Source organism: Prunus dulcis, chromosome 3 (assembly GCF_902201215.1).
Source record: "Prunus dulcis chromosome 3, ALMONDv2, whole genome shotgun sequence".
NCBI classification, from domain to species: Eukaryota; Viridiplantae; Streptophyta; class Magnoliopsida; order Rosales; family Rosaceae; genus Prunus; species Prunus dulcis.
This window is the reverse complement of record NC_047652.1, coordinates 802,180-817,940: the sequence shown is the minus strand read 5'-3', so window position 1 is coordinate 817,940 and position 15,761 is coordinate 802,180. Positions and strand designations below refer to the sequence as shown.

Below are 15,761 nucleotides of genomic sequence, written 5' to 3'. Positions count from 1 at the left end.
TTTCTGATACTCCTGAAGTTAAGGATGCTTTTTGACGAACATCACCATTGAGTTGAAAAACACAGGAATTGCACCGTAGAAAGAATACCAATATCAGCCAATAAAGACCATGAACAAAAGAGAGATAAGCCCTAGAAGACCTGATAAAAGCTGCACGAACCAGTCTTGATTTCCATGAACTAAACTCTCCATGTAAACACCATATTACAGAATCCTATATGGTTCTTTGATGGAGATAAAGTAAGTCCCACTTTTACCTGAGAGAAATTAAAACAATATTGCCAGTTTTCAACGTCCTCAGAGTTAGTCAGCAGATCTCAACTACATGTATGATTTTCTGATGGTTCTGAATTATCAGCTCGATACCTTACTCAAAATGTTGTATACTGCAATACATACAAGATCAGCAGTTCTCAACTACTTCTACTTGGCACTCTTAACTTCCAAAACAAAGCTCAATAGGGCCTAACAAATCGTTCAAACAATCACAACGCTGAGATGAACCTTTGAATCTTTGCCTGTGATCGCTCCATTTCTTCAGGTCCATCCACATCACCAATATTGTCGTGATATTCCTGTGGTCCACAAAGAAAGAAAGAGTACTGTGTTAGGGTACTTATAAAATATTCAAATAATTAGCACAAGCTTAATGCACCAAGGGCTTAAAGTCATGCACCAAAAAGTGTAGATTTCACTTTATCATTTAGAATTATTTCTAAATATAAGTACTTATATTCATCATATTTAAAGACCTGTTAAGAAATACGATCTTAGTACTCTGGTTGTAAGAATCCAATTTAAGCTTTGTTACACTTATATTAAAACGAAGCCTATCCTACATGCTGGCATTACCCTCCACAGTAGCGAAGGTCTAGGTATGAGATATTAAAAAGCAGGGAAGAAAATAAGCCCATTTGAACTAAGAAACCATGAGGTGCAACAAATTTGAATTCCCAATTGCAGCACAGTGAAGTTAGTGTTGAAAAGGTTTTATTTCCCCCATTTCTATGTTTGGTACAGTGAGAAATTATGAATAATTCCAAATCCAACATGTACATGCCCTTGTGAGAATCAATCCTTTCAAAGTTTTATTTTTCTCCTTTTCACTGTTTGGTAGAGCCCATCTTTGAAACATTGCTCACAAAAATACAATACATCATTGGGCCAGGTAAGCCAAATACAAAGAAACTTAACATTATAAGAACTAAACAGAAGACCAGGAGGAAAAAGTTGGACAAATGACCAAGTTTATTACACTTCTTCAAAATTTATTTAACACAAGGCTAAACAACCCAAAAAGATTATGCGCAATTCCAAGAAAGCAGTAAACATAAGGAAAATGCACAGTAGCGCTCATGCATTTAAGCATAAGCGATTAAACTGAAAATGACCACCAACCACTTTCCCCCAATTTATTGTCAAATGTAGTTTACTACCCTTTCAGACTCTAGATCTTATATCTTTATTGATCAACCACAGCTGAAAGTTTCAGTGATGATCCTATCCATGTTGGAGCTTCTTATGGGATATCTAAAGCCGGCAAATTTCAAATTCTAGGCATGAGCAAATCAATTTATGAACGACTTTCAAACTATCAATTTGGTGTACTCAAAACACCCCTGATTCTGTTAAAATTCAATCTTTATACAAGGCTACTACCTGTTAATTGTTTCTCAAAACAAATTACTTTACAAGCAATCCAAGAGACCCTTATTATGCTCAAAATTTTAAAGATAGCACCAAAAGCTTGCAGAAAATGCTACTATCTAGGGAACCCACAATCAAATTTTAAAGTATTGTACCCTCTGATACTACACATCTGAGATACAGACGATTGAAAGAATAATTTTTTTAACATGTCAATTAACTGAACTAAAATTTCTACTAGAAATTTTGAAGTTCTAGCAGACACCAAGCTTATGTACCTGAAGTATATCCTTAACATCCTTCTTAGTCAGTTTTTGCTGCTTGAGCAGTAGTTCAATTCTTGCTCTCATTTGAGGGTGCCTGCAAAAGAAATCACAGGATCAAATATAATACAGCTCTTCTATGAAACTGTAAGCAAGAATATATAAATGTGATGTCGAAACTTACTCAGAACACCAAAGATGCCCCAGAATGACAGCAATCAACTGCAGCATGTGAATAAAGAGGTCAAGATCCAAAAGGATAATGAATTTTAAAATAATCAAGCCATAGTATATCTGACAACTACTCATGTAATGGGTGAAGGTTGGAACTTGGAAACAATTATGGCCATGTTTAGCATGCAAGATATAGCTGACTGGATTAAAAAGGATTTAACTATTTTCATTTTGGTGCAGTGTAAGACATAAGCTCTACCTTAACTCTGTCTAAACACATGGTGGAGTCAACAGTGTGATCAGATTGGACAGAAATGAATTAAGTTTACATAATTATTCGCTAAAAAATATGACATTGACAGCAGCCTTAGTAGTAGTGGCAATAGTAGCAGTGATGATGATTATGTGGTTCCATAATACTCATTAAAACCTTTGTGCCTCCTGGAGAACAGTTACTCTTTCATATGATTGCAAGGACTAACCAAAAAATTGGGGTACTAACACCAATAAATGCCACTTATTTTCCCTAATGCAAGACACTTGTTTATAATGCCTTTACATAAAAATTCTGTTCTATTTATTGATGGGAAAAGTGCAAAAGTTTGACTACATGTTTCTAAGAAAAATAGATGTGATTGTAACTGTTTTAACATCTTAACAGTTACTAAATCTGAATCAAATTGCAAATAAATTAATAGCTTCACCTCAAACAGATTCAATGAATCGAAATTGCTTAGTTTTTCAGCTCCAGTATAATTAAAAACTCAGATATAATTGGATGAACCAAACTGTTTTACAACCTTTTTAATTCTTGGAGTTTTATAACCTTTGTTGTTTATTCATGTTCCTCCTAATAGTTCTGCTTTACACCTTTACTGGATTTGTATCACCTGTTTAGACAACATCTTATTCAATTCTTCTAATTCAATGGGATAAACATTGGTAGCACTAATTCTATTCCATGTCAAAACAAAAAAGAAATTTGAATTATATGATACGTTTTAACCCTTCTCCAAGCTACATGATCCACCTCAGTCCTGTATAACTTTATAGCAAACCCACATAGAAAGCACACTAAAAATTGCAATACTCCATCCAAAATAAAACCAAACCTGAAGAGTATAAAGTCCAGATTCCAACTTCCGGTTGTACTTTTCCTCTTCATCCATCTGCAAAGTGTAAAACCCCCCTCAGCGAAAGTAATGTAATTTCAAGGATCTGCAGACTACTTAGAACCAAAGAAGGAACTGACCTCTAAATCATCAAGTTCAAGCTGATCCATCCGTTCAGTTTCGGCTTTAACTCTATCTGAATATCTGAAATATAAATAAAAAGAAAAGTTAAAAATATATCATAAATTGAGAAGAAAAGCTTGCCTTGAAATGATATTGACTTCCATGCTTCTGACATTTTCTCTTTTCATATGTTTCCACAGAAATAAAGAAACAGATAAGCACCCACCTCATATAAAGTTCCATAAGCCGGTCAATCTTTTCACACTCATTTTCGACAAACTTGCTTAACAATCTCTCCCTTCTAGAACCCCTCAGAATTCCACCTGAGATGGGAATTTTGGGTAAGCTCAGTCGACAGTATCATTTTAATGAGTAAAAATCTGGGAGACAATGTAGTGAAATGATGTTTATGGATGAAACCCTTATAGATACACATATTTCAGTAGCATAATGCATTGTAAAATAAAAGATTTTTGCAGTGTTCTAGTGCACTCAACAATGCCCATCAGAGCCTTTGCGGAATTGAAAGCCTAAATAATGGGTTCAAAAAGAAAATAAATAACTAGGATGAAACCATCAGGCAAGGATGGGCTTAAGCACAGATAACCACATTACAAGAGCATACATGATTGGGCCACTAATTTAGGCTAACATAGTATCAGTATGCCAGATACATCTTCTAGGGAACTCATGCTGTTCTATCACTCATTTACTAGAAGCAAGATATTTACTGCTGATTGTATTTGCGTTCACCCACTTAGCTATTCACTTATTGTTAGATTTGATCCTCAAAGTTTATCTGTGATATATGCTTAGTTAAAGACTTACGTTCAACTAAATCCCCTCAACAACTTCCTATCCGGATTATGTTGGAGGTTCCAACAATTCCAGAATGGAAATTCTAAACAGGAAATGTTAAATAGAGAGAACTGTTCAAGAAGTTCAACGTCAACGCTCAGATTCAGAAGTATCCAAAACTGAGTATCCAGAGTTGCACTTTACAAAATGCGCTACAATAACAAATTGATACTTAATTCAATAAAACATGAATCAATACATATGCACCATCTTTCTTAAAAGTTGCTTTTATACCCTTAAGGGGCAACGACTGTCCTAGATAACCAACAAGCTAATGCACTTACCAGTTATCGATGGTATTCTTGTTTCTTTACTAATATGGGACCTAACAAGTTTTATATGAGCAGCGAGCTAAACATAAAGATTGTACATCATCTTCTTCCTTAACTACTGATAACAGGGGTCCAGAAGAAGTTAAAGGTAAGAAAAGAGGTACAAGAAATCACTCAAGTTGTAGAAAAATGCTAAAAAACAGATTAAATAGAGTAACCAATAATCTTAGAACTACGAAAGGTGAAAACAAAAAAATAATAAGTACAAAACATTCACGTAACCACTACAATTTCACTTGCCTGCTTACCAAATAACGATGCAATTAGGGACACAATGCGCTCCTCCAACTCCTCATGATAACGCTCCTTCTTGTTCTTCTTATTAATGGGAATCTACACAAAATCAAATACAAAATATTACCCTCTTCTAATTAGACGAAATAAGTACTAAGTTAATCATTTTTATTTAATTGTAGCTCTTCCGCGTCATGAAATTCAACACCAGGCAGAGTTTTACTTCTCTCTCTCTCTCTCTCTCTCTCTAGTATTCATCTATGGACACAGTGTAAATAAGTATACATGACATTTGCAAAATGAAGTCAACTGCTTTCTTAAGTAAAATCAGAAGCCACATATAGTAGACAATATCCTTCTTCATCCCGAATAGCCATCAAAGTTCACAGTTATTAGAAGCATAACAAATGCTTCTTGGACACAATCTCACTACAGAAAGACATTACTAGGGTTTTGCTATGGATAGTCTCAAGAAATAATAAATTACTTGGAAAAGAAAAAGGGAATGCAGCACTTGCCTTACCCATAAAACCTGCAAAGGCCGTCTTCAACCCCAAAACATCAATGAAACGTTCGCAGGCTGGCGGGTACTTGGTCATGGCAAAGTCAAGCGCTCTAATGGCCGACCCATAAGCAGACTTCTTCTGCTTGATGATAATGATCATCAACTCCACCCCTTCAGCCTTCACAAACCTCTCCTTGTTCTCCAATGGCATCAACAAGCAGCACAAACAATCAAACAAATTCTCCAACATCTCAGCCTCATCCGAGCTCTTGGGGTCCTTAGACTTGTACATAGCCACCGCCTGAAGCAACACGTCGACACCGTTCATCTGTCCCAACTTCTTCTGATTCGCTACGCTACTCTGCAACAGTATAGCCAATATTTCCGAAGCATATTGCTTGTTTCCATCGAACTCTCTCACCTTAATCCTCCCCATCAACCATTTGAAAAGCTTGGTCCTTTCGCACACCAATTCCGCCACCGCTGGCTTCACCTCGATCAAATTCTCGATCGTCGCGAGAGTCCCGTACATAGCGGCACTCTCGTCCGGGTCCGAATCGTTCAACCGCTGCAGATTCTGAACCAGCAGCTCGAGGACATTGTTGTCGACTAGGGCATCGACGAGAACCCCAACGGCCTCGTCGTTCTCATCGAAAACCTCGTCGTCGGTGAGTTCCTGGAGCAACTGAACCACGTCGATTGCAATGTCGGTGTTGTCGTGGCCGAGGAGGTTGAGAATGGAAGGGACGGTGTTGAGGGAGACGAGGTCTGGGTAGAGATCCGGAGCTCCGGCAAGGAGCTTGAGCTTCTGGAGGTCTTCGTGGAGCTCGACTTCGGAGTCGGCGAAGCGGTCGGGTTGGTCCGGGTACTTGAGTCGGGCTCCGATATTGTCCTTGAGACGACGCTCGAAGGAGAGCACTACCTTCTTTAGGGTTCGGAGGTCGGGCGCTTCGACGGCGTTTTGGGATTTCTCTACTGCCTCCAAGAGGGACAAGTCGATGTTGTTGTTACTGTTACTGTTGCCGTTCGGGACGACGTCGTCTCGTTTGCGTTTCGTGTTGGAGTTTCGACCGTCGACAACTTCCATAACGTTTCCGTCGGATTCGGCGGGTTTCTTCAAAAACCTACTGGGCGCTGCTCTAGTAAACTCACTGAATCGGAGTCTTCGAAGTAAATATCCACTGCCTGTTGCAATTTGCAACTTCAACTGGTCAGAATAAATAAATAAATAAATAATTTGCCCTTCAAATTAGATCAGGAAAAAAACAACAGTTGCCACTTTAAAAAATAAATATATTTCACATGCTGTGACCGTGGAAAAGTATGTCAAATTTTCAAGTGCAGTCGGGTCTGATTTTAATTTAAAGATAATCTTGAGGTAATTTAATATGTTATTCATTTTTTTAATAATTAATTAATTAAGTTTTAATCAAATCAACCCACTCACGTGAGATGCATATGTCTGTTTTAACATCTATTTAACATATAATCCTTTATTGGCTAACATATGTATTAAAAATCACTCGCATTGAATTAAATTTTGTTATATTCTTCGTATTACTCACGCTTAATTTTGTTATTTTTTTGTCAAGAAACATTACGTTACTTGTTTGTTTAAAAACAAGTTTATAACTCAAGTAGCTAAGAGCATTTGTCCTGTCACTGGAGATTTGAAGTTCAATTCTCACAACTTTGTAAATATATATATTGTGTAGTGCGATTGAAATAATTTTATGTGCGTGTAACTTTTTAGAATATATTGCCTAGCTTAGATTGGGCCCATTATGTTGGAGTGTACGGTGGTGGATGGGTGTTTGCAAGATGTGTTTGGCACATCTGCTTAATAAAGATGTGGAAGACCTTCATCCTCTTGCTGCTATGTTGTGGGAATGTCAAGACTATATAGACATAAATTGGGTTTGTTCTATTCATCATGTATATCGTGAGGGCAATATGGTGGCTCATAGATTAGCTTAATTGGGTTCATGTCTTGATTTGAGTTGGGTCTGTCAACCTTCCATGATCCTCCTAATAGTATTAGGTCTTTTCTTAATGAAGATTTACTTGGAGTCTGTAGGCCTCGAGTCATTGTTTAGTTTCTTCGTTCGGCGTTATCCCGTTTCTTCACCAAAAAATGAAGGAAAAAGGGGAGGGGGTGTAACTCTTCACATTTTTCTTTTATTAATTTTTTGAAGTTCTATTTTTTGTTTTTGAAGCTTTTCATGCTTTGTTTTTCTAATCTTTATTTTATGTTTTTTTAAAAACTTAATTTTTTATATTTAATTCACACGTCCCTACATCACTAAATTTGTGAAAACCACATGTGTGCCATGTCAGCACATTAACATAATTTGTGAACTGTAAAGGTAACTTTGATGTGCGGGCAAAATGTGAAGAGCAACATGCCTCTAGAAAACATAATATTTTCACAAACCTTAGAGACTACAAGTCCAAAATAAAAAGGTTTTAGTTTTTTAATGATCTTCATAATTTGAATCACCTACAAACTACAAGTTAAATCATTCCACAAACTACAAGTTGGATTGGTTCCTTCTAATGATCTTCATGTTAGGGAGTCATTACTTAGTTAGGATATTGCATATTCCTTGACTCTGATGACCATTTCTCTTCAAGGGGAGGGGGGGAGTGAAGAGAAGTTGTGTTTGCATGAATTAGGTAAAATAGATATGAAGGAATTCTCCTTCACAATGGTTGTTGTAATTGCTGTTGTCATGGTCGTTGCTACTGCCGTTGATGTTGCCTTTGCTTGCTTCGCTTTCCATTGATGTGGTCATCATCATTGTTGTTGTTGTAGGCGTGTCCTTTGCCTTTGCCTTTGCCTTACCTTTCTTTACCATGCCACCACCTCTTTGCACCGCGACAACCCAACACGAGTATTCACTTAGAGCATCACCAATGGGGGGAGGTGTATAAGAGGATGTATGTTAAATATACACTCGTTGTGATCGGAATCACCTGCAATGGGGAGTGTAAATGGATGTATAATTACATCACCACCAGTAAATATAGAAGCAATTGTACATCTATTTTTACATCTCTTGCAGGTGCGACCCAGTTGGGAAAAAGAGAGAAAAAATGGAGAAAAGTCAGCATAAAAAGTGGGACCCATGGCTATAGTAATTTCTGGAAAAAAAAAAATCACATGTTGTTTGCTCATTTGTGGTTTTCATGCTCCCCCTAATGTTTTTGGATGAAATCATATCTTCTTCGACTTTAAATATTTTTAGGTCTATTTGTTTGAAAAATTAAAATTAACCAAATACAAAAAAAATTAATTTTATAAAATAAACACAAAAATAAATTAAGACAAACAAAACAATTATACATCTTAGATTTACATCTTTTCTCATTAGAGCAAAAAACATCTTTACACCCCCAAAAATATAAAAGAGATGTAACAGTAACTTTATATCCCCGAATTTACACCCCCCAATGCTCTTACTCTTTCTGTTTTTCAATCCCTTAATTTATATCTTTGCACTTCATCCTGTCTGCACATGGCTTCTTTAAAATCTCTCCCTACCTTTCTCACGTAATGGACTTTTGACTCATATGCAACTTTTTATTCTACCTCTCTTTATTTTAATCTTTGGCCATTCCCATGTGAGAAATGACCGTCATCTCACTTCTTATCCTTTTTTTTTCCTTCCAAATTTACATCCTTCTTATTTTATTTTTTGCATTTTCCCTATAACTAAAACAAAAAATATATTTTCACTTTCACGCCAACGTGGCTTTCTTTTTCACTTTACTTTATGGCTCATTTTTTTCATCTCTCTTTCATCGTTATTTTTTTTATTTTCTCTTCTTCCAAATCTCGATCCTCTATGAGCCTCGGATTTGACGGGGAAATAGACACACACTTGCCACCTAGGTTCTCTTGTCATATGACCCTAACCTTAAACACTACTTATTTTCACTGCACTTTACACCTAGCCCATAATCCTAGCCCACAACCGTTGTCTACCTTGCCACTGTCACTACCTACCTTGATACTGCCGTCACTGCCTTCATTCCGTCATTCATCACCATGTCGAATGTTGATGCCTTTATTTCTTCACCTGCTTTTGGTCCTACTTCACTTATTGCTTCTCCTACCCCTATTGTGATGGTTCATACAAAATCGTCCACCAACCTACCCTTGGGATTCAAATTGAATGGATCCAACTATGCCATTTAGGCTTCGATGATCGAACTCTATGCTATTTCACAAGGAAAATTGGGTCACCTAACTGGTGACTCTGATGCCCCATATTGCAAAGATCCACAATTTAGAAAGTGAAAATTGTTGATGCTATCGCGAAACATTGGATTATGCGCACTATGGAATCTAGTTTGTTAAATATGTTTCATACTTAACTACTGTCGTGCTCACATGGTTTCTATGTTCAGCCGTGCTCATAAGGTTTTTATATTTTGTCGTGCTCATAGAATTTCTGTGTTCTACCTTACCTAGTGCCATGCTAATATGGTTTATGTGTTCTGCTTTGGACATAGGGTTTATGTGTTATTCTTTTATGTGTTCTGCTATGTGCCCTATTTGTAAGGGGTTGCTCTTATGTTTCTGCTGCAAGTTTTGATTTGGTTTATCAGTTGTTTCACTCATGGTTTATGACAAGACCTTCTTTGCAGTTGTGAACTTCTCTACAGTTGTTCGATTTGGGTAATGTCGAGTATGGTGTTCTATGACTTGCTTGTCAAGTTGGGCATGCAAAACATCTTCGCGCCAACTTGAGAAAGGAGGAACAGGTGTGTGTGTGTGTTTGTAAGTCCTTACTTAGTTAGCACTTTGGTTCCTTATTATGTTAGAATTTTTGGTTACTTACCTATTTGTCTAATCCTATATTATAATTGAGATTTGTTTCATATTATAATTTAGATTTATTTCATATTTTATTTAGGATTGTATTTCCTTACAAATATCTCCATATTAAAGAAGAATACATAACTGAAGATTTACCCTACTTTATTTGACTCTTCATTATTTGAATAAAAAAGGTTTTAGTTTTTATTAATTTTCCCTTAGTAGAATGCGTGCATGGCCTTGCCCAAAGGTGAAAATATAACTCGACGCGGCTGCTTCCTTCCTTGAACCAAAAAATATTATTACTTTATGCACAAAAAATATTCTCTTCAATTAAAGTTTTTATAAATTAATTAAGAAGAACATAAAGAATTAAAAAAATTATTTTATTTTATTTTATTGGTTTTTTAAAGTTTTGGGTAACTTCTCTATAAATGATGTTTTTTTTATTTTTTATATTTACTTAGAAATTAATTAGGAAGTAAAGCGTAAGCCACGGAAATGATTACTAGGAGGAGAGTTGTGGGGATATCAATGATGGTAATTAAACCACTCTACTTATCTTATCAATATCAATGGTTGTGGAAGCTGATGATAACAATTTTCATTTCTCTATGCATCCCCCTGCCGTCACTTCCAACTCTTCTAGTGAAGAGTCGAAAATTACATATATCCCTCCAACAATCATGAAAGTCGGCAGTAAAATCCTTTGTTGGATAAAGGAAAAAGGATGAACTAGGTTCAAATTCCAACCAAAAAACAGAAAGTTGGATTAGGTAAAGGTTCAATATCAACCGATATTTCAACCGAAGAAGAAGAAGGATCGTCTTCTACAAATATTTATGGTTCTGGAAAAGGAGAAAACAGAAAAATGTCAAATGAATCAAATAATGCATGAATAACATATTGCTTCTACGTATTAAAGAGCACTTCGACGAACATGATGCTTGAGTCTCTATGGTTTCATATACTAATGATAGAGATGTGTAGTTGTAAGATTTCGATGATTAATGAACGTAACATTTTGGTCATGTATCTTGTTTGATCAATGCGTTACTGTTTCCTAGGAATTTGTTCAAAATTTATGCGTTATTCTTTACACACATACACATAAACAAACAATGCACAATAATTACACATCACATGCACACAAACAAACAATGCATACCGCTTACACACAGTGGCCGACCGAGCGAATTGTCTATGTAGGGGCTTGGATAATGACTTTGGGCTTCAGAGGCTTGGGTTGAATATTTTTTTTGAGTGCGGGTAAGGACTGAGCCAAAATTTAAGGGTTCAAGTATATAATGAGCCATGTGGGAGTTAAAAACCTTGTAGAAACCAAAACATAGTTAAGATTATGGCAGCTGCTCACACTAGTTGGGTCAGCCAGTGCTTACACATCACTATAGAATTTCGCTATTCATCACAGGCAGAGAAACAAACAACAAAATTTCACATGCACACTGACGATCCAAAATGTTCAAAAAGAGTAAAATAACACAAGGATGTGCCTTATGCTTCTTCCACGGAGTGAAAAGTACATGACTTGCGAGTCTTTGTATTTGGTCAGTGTATCCATTTTTGTTTTTTTGAAAGTATGCAAAACCGAATAGAATACTAAGGTACGGCCACGTGATCTAGCTTGTACACGTATTATAATGTGAGTGGATGACATGGTTTATGTTTCTCCCTTTTAAGAGATAATATAAATAAATATTCACTTATATTATAAACACTTATACAATATATATATATACCCGGTAACCCTACTACTTATGCGGCCGTACTATTTTATTATCTCTCCCGTTTAGAAGTATTTAGGGGCATTTTTTATTTATCATTTATAGAAAATTCAAAACGAAACTAAATAGAAAAACATAACGAGTAGAGAGAAAGGAGGAGAGGGGGCAGTGGGAAGTTGGCAACCCGGCAGGGACGTATTTTTCCATGCGATGATATTCAGGCCAACAAGCGAATAAAAAGGCATGGAAGTTTAGTCCACTCAGATTCAATTCATCACACTCTCTCTCTCTCTCTCTCTCTCTCTCTCTCTCTCTCTCTGCAAAAGAAAAATACGAAATGGCGAATCCAAAAGCTGAACGCAGAGTGTTGTTACTATGCGGAGACTACATGGAAGACTACGAAGCGATGGTCCCATTTCAAGCATTTCAGGCTTATGGAGTCTCTGTTGATGCCGTCTGTCCTGGCAAGAAATCTGGTGAGATCTGCCCCACCGCCATTCATCAATATTCTCCTGCTCACCAGGTGAACCTCTGCCTTTTCTAATAATTAAATTGATACATTAATTCAAAAGTTTGTTTTAGACATTGTGCATATTTTGACCATTGTCAATCAGTGTGTGTGGTTGTATGGAGTATTTAAAAGTGCCAAAGAATTATCAAAGTTATGGGATTTGTAAACTTGACTTATCAAAGTTGATGGAATTTAATTTTGAGATTTCTAGTCTCTTCATTGTTTTCTTTCTTTTGGTAATCAAATATTGAATGTAAGGTAATCAATCTGGATTGAGCTCTTCATCCCTTATTATGAGCTTCCTAGATCTCACAAACAGAAGTTCTATGGTTTAACTCCTAACAAGAACAAGAAATTATTCCACAAGTATGAAATGCTTACAATTCTAACATATTGGGTCATGTGGCCTTTTCTGAAATCTGTTATCTGTTTCTTGGCTGGGAATTGCTAATCAACATTTAAGACTACCCTCATTGACAATATTCTAATAATGGGCAAGCTAGGTTTGCTGAATCACGATTTGTGTTTCATTTGTACTGTACGCATTGTTACAAATCTTGAATGCTATATTTATGTTCTGATCTATAAGCTGTATTCATTTATTTTAATCTGTGTTTTTCTTTTGGTTTTTGTATATGTTTGGTTGCAGACTTATTCTGAATCACGCGGTCACAATTTTACGCTCAATGCAACATTTGATGACGTTGAGTTTGACAAATATGATGGACTAATAATACCAGGAGGACGGGCTCCTGAATATCTTGCTATGGATGCATCGGTTGTAGGGTTGGTGAGAAAATTTTCCGATTCTAGAAAGCCAATTGCTGCTATTTGCCATGGGCAGTTGGTCTTAGCAGCTGCTGGCGCTGTTAAAGGTCGAAAGTGTACTGCGTTCCCAACTCTGGGACCTGTACTCGCTGCTGCAGGCGCTTACTGGGTAGAACCTAAGACCATGTCGGGTTGTGCCGTTGATGATAATCTAGTTACTGGGGCTACATTTGAAGGTCATCCTGAGTTCATTGGGCTTTTTGTGAACGCACTGGGGGGTAACATAGCTGGTTCAGATAAGAGGATCCTGTTTCTCTGTGGAGTAAGTTATATTTAAGTGTTCCTCTTTGTCTATCTACATGCATGAATGGGCATAAAAATTAACTTAATTAAAAGAACTGATGTTGACATATACTGTTGAAAGAGAGAGGGAGGAAAGCCTCAGTATGCTTTACCAGATTTGCCACAAATTCCTATGTATGTATGCAATGTGTTGGCGGTATGCTTCATTGGTTTGCTTATTTGGGTTGTGTTTCACATTGGAATACTTGTTTTTCAGGTCATTTGTGTGAAATGTGAAGGTAAATCCAAACATGCATACTGCCCATTTTCAGGTCATTTGTGCGAATTCTGGATTTGTAACGATACATAGACAAGTAGCTCCCTTATAAATTTTAAAGGACCACTTTCCATTTAGTATCATGATTCCAAGGGAGAAGTAGACTACTCAAGAATTTCAAATCTCAAGTTTTATGTTGAAATTGAATAAAGGACTAAAAATGCTTGCTTATTTCTTTACAGTTCAATTCTGCCCTTCCTTCCCCCAACTAAATCCCTAAAACCCTATAGATTGCCCATATTACCATTTATTAGCTCTCCGAAGTCCAAACGCAGCCCCAAATCCATAACTTAGTTGCTTTCAGATTTCATGCAACCTATTTTCTTGAACCAGCCCTTTTTCCCCCTTTAAAATCTAATCCTTTGAATCCTACTGAAACTTGTCTCTCTACAATGCCAAAAGTTAAAGCCCACCATATATGCAGTTGTAGGCTGATTATTTAAGCTGTCCTACATCAAAATATTCTTTTACTTGTTATTCTGGATCAAACTTGTACTTGTTCAACAGTGATAAGATTGTTAATAAATCAAGATTGGCTGCTTGTTTTAATTTAGTGTGATTCAAGTGACCCCTTAAAGGGGTTTGTCGTTTTTGTTAATGAACTAATTCTTATACAGTTACTGAGCATCATTCAATTTCTCTCCCTCAATATTTGTAGGATTTCATGGAAGATTATGAGATAACTGTGCCTTTTCAATCCCTTCAAGCTCTAGGATGCCATGTTGATGGAGTTTGCCCCAAGAAAAAAGCTGGTGATATCTGCACAACTGCTGTCCATGATTTTGAAGGTGATCAAACCTACAGTGAGAAGCCAGGCCACAATTTCACTTTAACAGCTGATTTTGATACTGTTGATGTCTCAAGTTACGATGCTCTTGTAATCCCTGGAGGTCGAGCTCCAGAATATTTGGCATTGGATGAGAAAGTTATTGAAATAGTGAAGCAAATCGTGGAAGCTGGGAAACCAGTTGCATCCATCTGCCATGGGCAGCAGATTTTAGCTGCTGCTGGTGTTCTGCAGGTAAGGTTATCGACATAATCATTTAAGATCAGTTCCCCAATTAGTACTTTTTTTTTTTTCGGCCAGACTACACAATTGTTTCCTGAAACTTGATGCAAAGTCCTTATCCTTTAAGTTTATCAATCAAGTCGAATTATAAAGTTTACTAATTCAATTCTGTGCTTTTGTCAACCACAATATTGATTTTGTTACGAATTTTACTCATTTTCTATCTGTTACCACCAAGACTGGGCTAAGATAGGGAATCGCCTGGCAAGGTTAGGGTAATCTAGGCAGTTTCAGTGTCTGATAATGTGTTAGGTAGAGTGTGGTGTATCGTCAGACTTGTAAGTGGGACAGTACTTATTTTCTATGTACATAAAGTGATATCAGAGTCAAGATTTTATTGCAAAGTCCAAAAGCAACCACCTTGAAGTTCTGCTCCGTCTGTTTCTGATTCTTCTGATTGATGGTGAATTTACTTATTTGCACATTATGAAGTTTTTAGCATGCCCTAATTGTTATCCACTGCCTACATTTATAGGGAAAGAAATGCACTGCATACCCAGCAGTGAAGCTTAATGTGGTTTTGTCGGGAGCAACATGGGTGGAACCTGATCCAATAGATCGTTGCTTCACTGATGGAAATTTGGTTACTGGAGCAGCGTGGCCGGGCCACCCGGAGTTCATTTCGCAACTGATGGCAGTGCTTGATGTTCGAGTATCATTCTAGTTGCTGTTTACCTGGTCACCCGCTTGCATGTTATATACTTAATTCATGAAAGATTAAGACAAGGATGATATGCTGCCTTTTGTATCAATGAGGGACCAAGTAATAATCTGTTTTTGATCTGTATATGCCATGTTCCATGCAAGTAAGTTCTGTCTCGCCTGCGAATCCCAATTCTGATCTGAGATTGCATGCTATTCCTAACATAGGCAATGAATATCGTGACTATTGGGATAACATATTCATATGCCTATTACTTGTGCTTTTATATTGAAATTTTGATTTATCACTCACCGAAGTGTCCTTTTCGTTTGT

At 36.8% G+C, this 15,761-nt stretch overlaps 2 protein-coding genes across 3 annotated transcripts; one reads left to right on the top strand and one right to left on the bottom strand.

Moving 5' to 3' along the window:
* Positions 1–52: 52 nt before the first annotated feature.
* LOC117622236 (beta-catenin-like protein 1) lies at positions 53–6,470 on the bottom strand. 2 transcript variants are annotated; one of them, XR_004584962.1, is made up of 9 exons: positions 5,262–6,470; positions 4,758–4,842; positions 3,546–3,642; positions 3,337–3,400; positions 3,197–3,253; positions 2,095–2,132; positions 1,926–2,007; positions 367–575; positions 53–257 (listed from the first exon to the last, which is right to left on the bottom strand). XR_004584962.1 is itself a non-coding variant. In XM_034352836.1 (8 exons), the coding sequence occupies exons 1-8, from the start codon at positions 6,333–6,335 to the stop codon at positions 486–488; spliced, it is 1,587 nt and encodes a 528-aa protein (XP_034208727.1). In that variant the 5' UTR covers positions 6,336–6,470; the 3' UTR covers positions 53–485. The 2 variants fall into 2 exon arrangements, 1 of the variants encoding a protein (XP_034208727.1); XM_034352836.1 differs by having other exon boundaries at positions 53–575.
* Positions 6,471–11,946: 5,476 nt separating this feature from the next.
* On the top strand, positions 11,947–15,620 carry LOC117621306 (protein DJ-1 homolog D-like). Its single transcript, XM_034351706.1, has 4 exons — positions 11,947–12,341; positions 12,979–13,419; positions 14,375–14,737; positions 15,261–15,620. Exons 1-4 carry the CDS (start codon positions 12,156–12,158, stop codon positions 15,447–15,449), a joined length of 1,179 nt encoding a protein of 392 aa, XP_034207597.1. The 5' UTR covers positions 11,947–12,155; the 3' UTR covers positions 15,450–15,620.
* Positions 15,621–15,761: the final 141 nt, after the last annotated feature.

What these genes read in the sequence shown, in the direction of transcription:
- LOC117622236 (XM_034352836.1), bottom strand. Translation starts at nt 6,335, where the DNA reads ATGGAAGTTGTCGACGGTCGAAACTCCAACACGAAACGCAAACGAGAC. An exon ending in CCTAATTGCATCGTTATTTG is followed by an intron (nt 3,643 to 4,757) that starts GTAAGCAGGCAA and finishes TTCCCATCTCAG; the next exon opens with GTGGAATTCTGAGGGGTTCT. An exon ending in CTTATGGAACTTTATATGAG is followed by an intron (nt 3,401 to 3,545) that starts GTGGGTGCTTAT and finishes TTTATATTTCAG; the next exon opens with ATATTCAGATAGAGTTAAAG.
- LOC117621306 (XM_034351706.1), top strand. Translation starts at nt 12,156, where the DNA reads ATGGCGAATCCAAAAGCTGAACGCAGAGTGTTGTTACTATGCGGAGAC. An exon ending in AATATTCTCCTGCTCACCAG is followed by an intron (nt 12,342 to 12,978) that starts GTGAACCTCTGC and finishes GTTTGGTTGCAG; the next exon opens with ACTTATTCTGAATCACGCGG. An exon ending in CTGCTGCTGGTGTTCTGCAG is followed by an intron (nt 14,738 to 15,260) that starts GTAAGGTTATCG and finishes CTACATTTATAG; the next exon opens with GGAAAGAAATGCACTGCATA.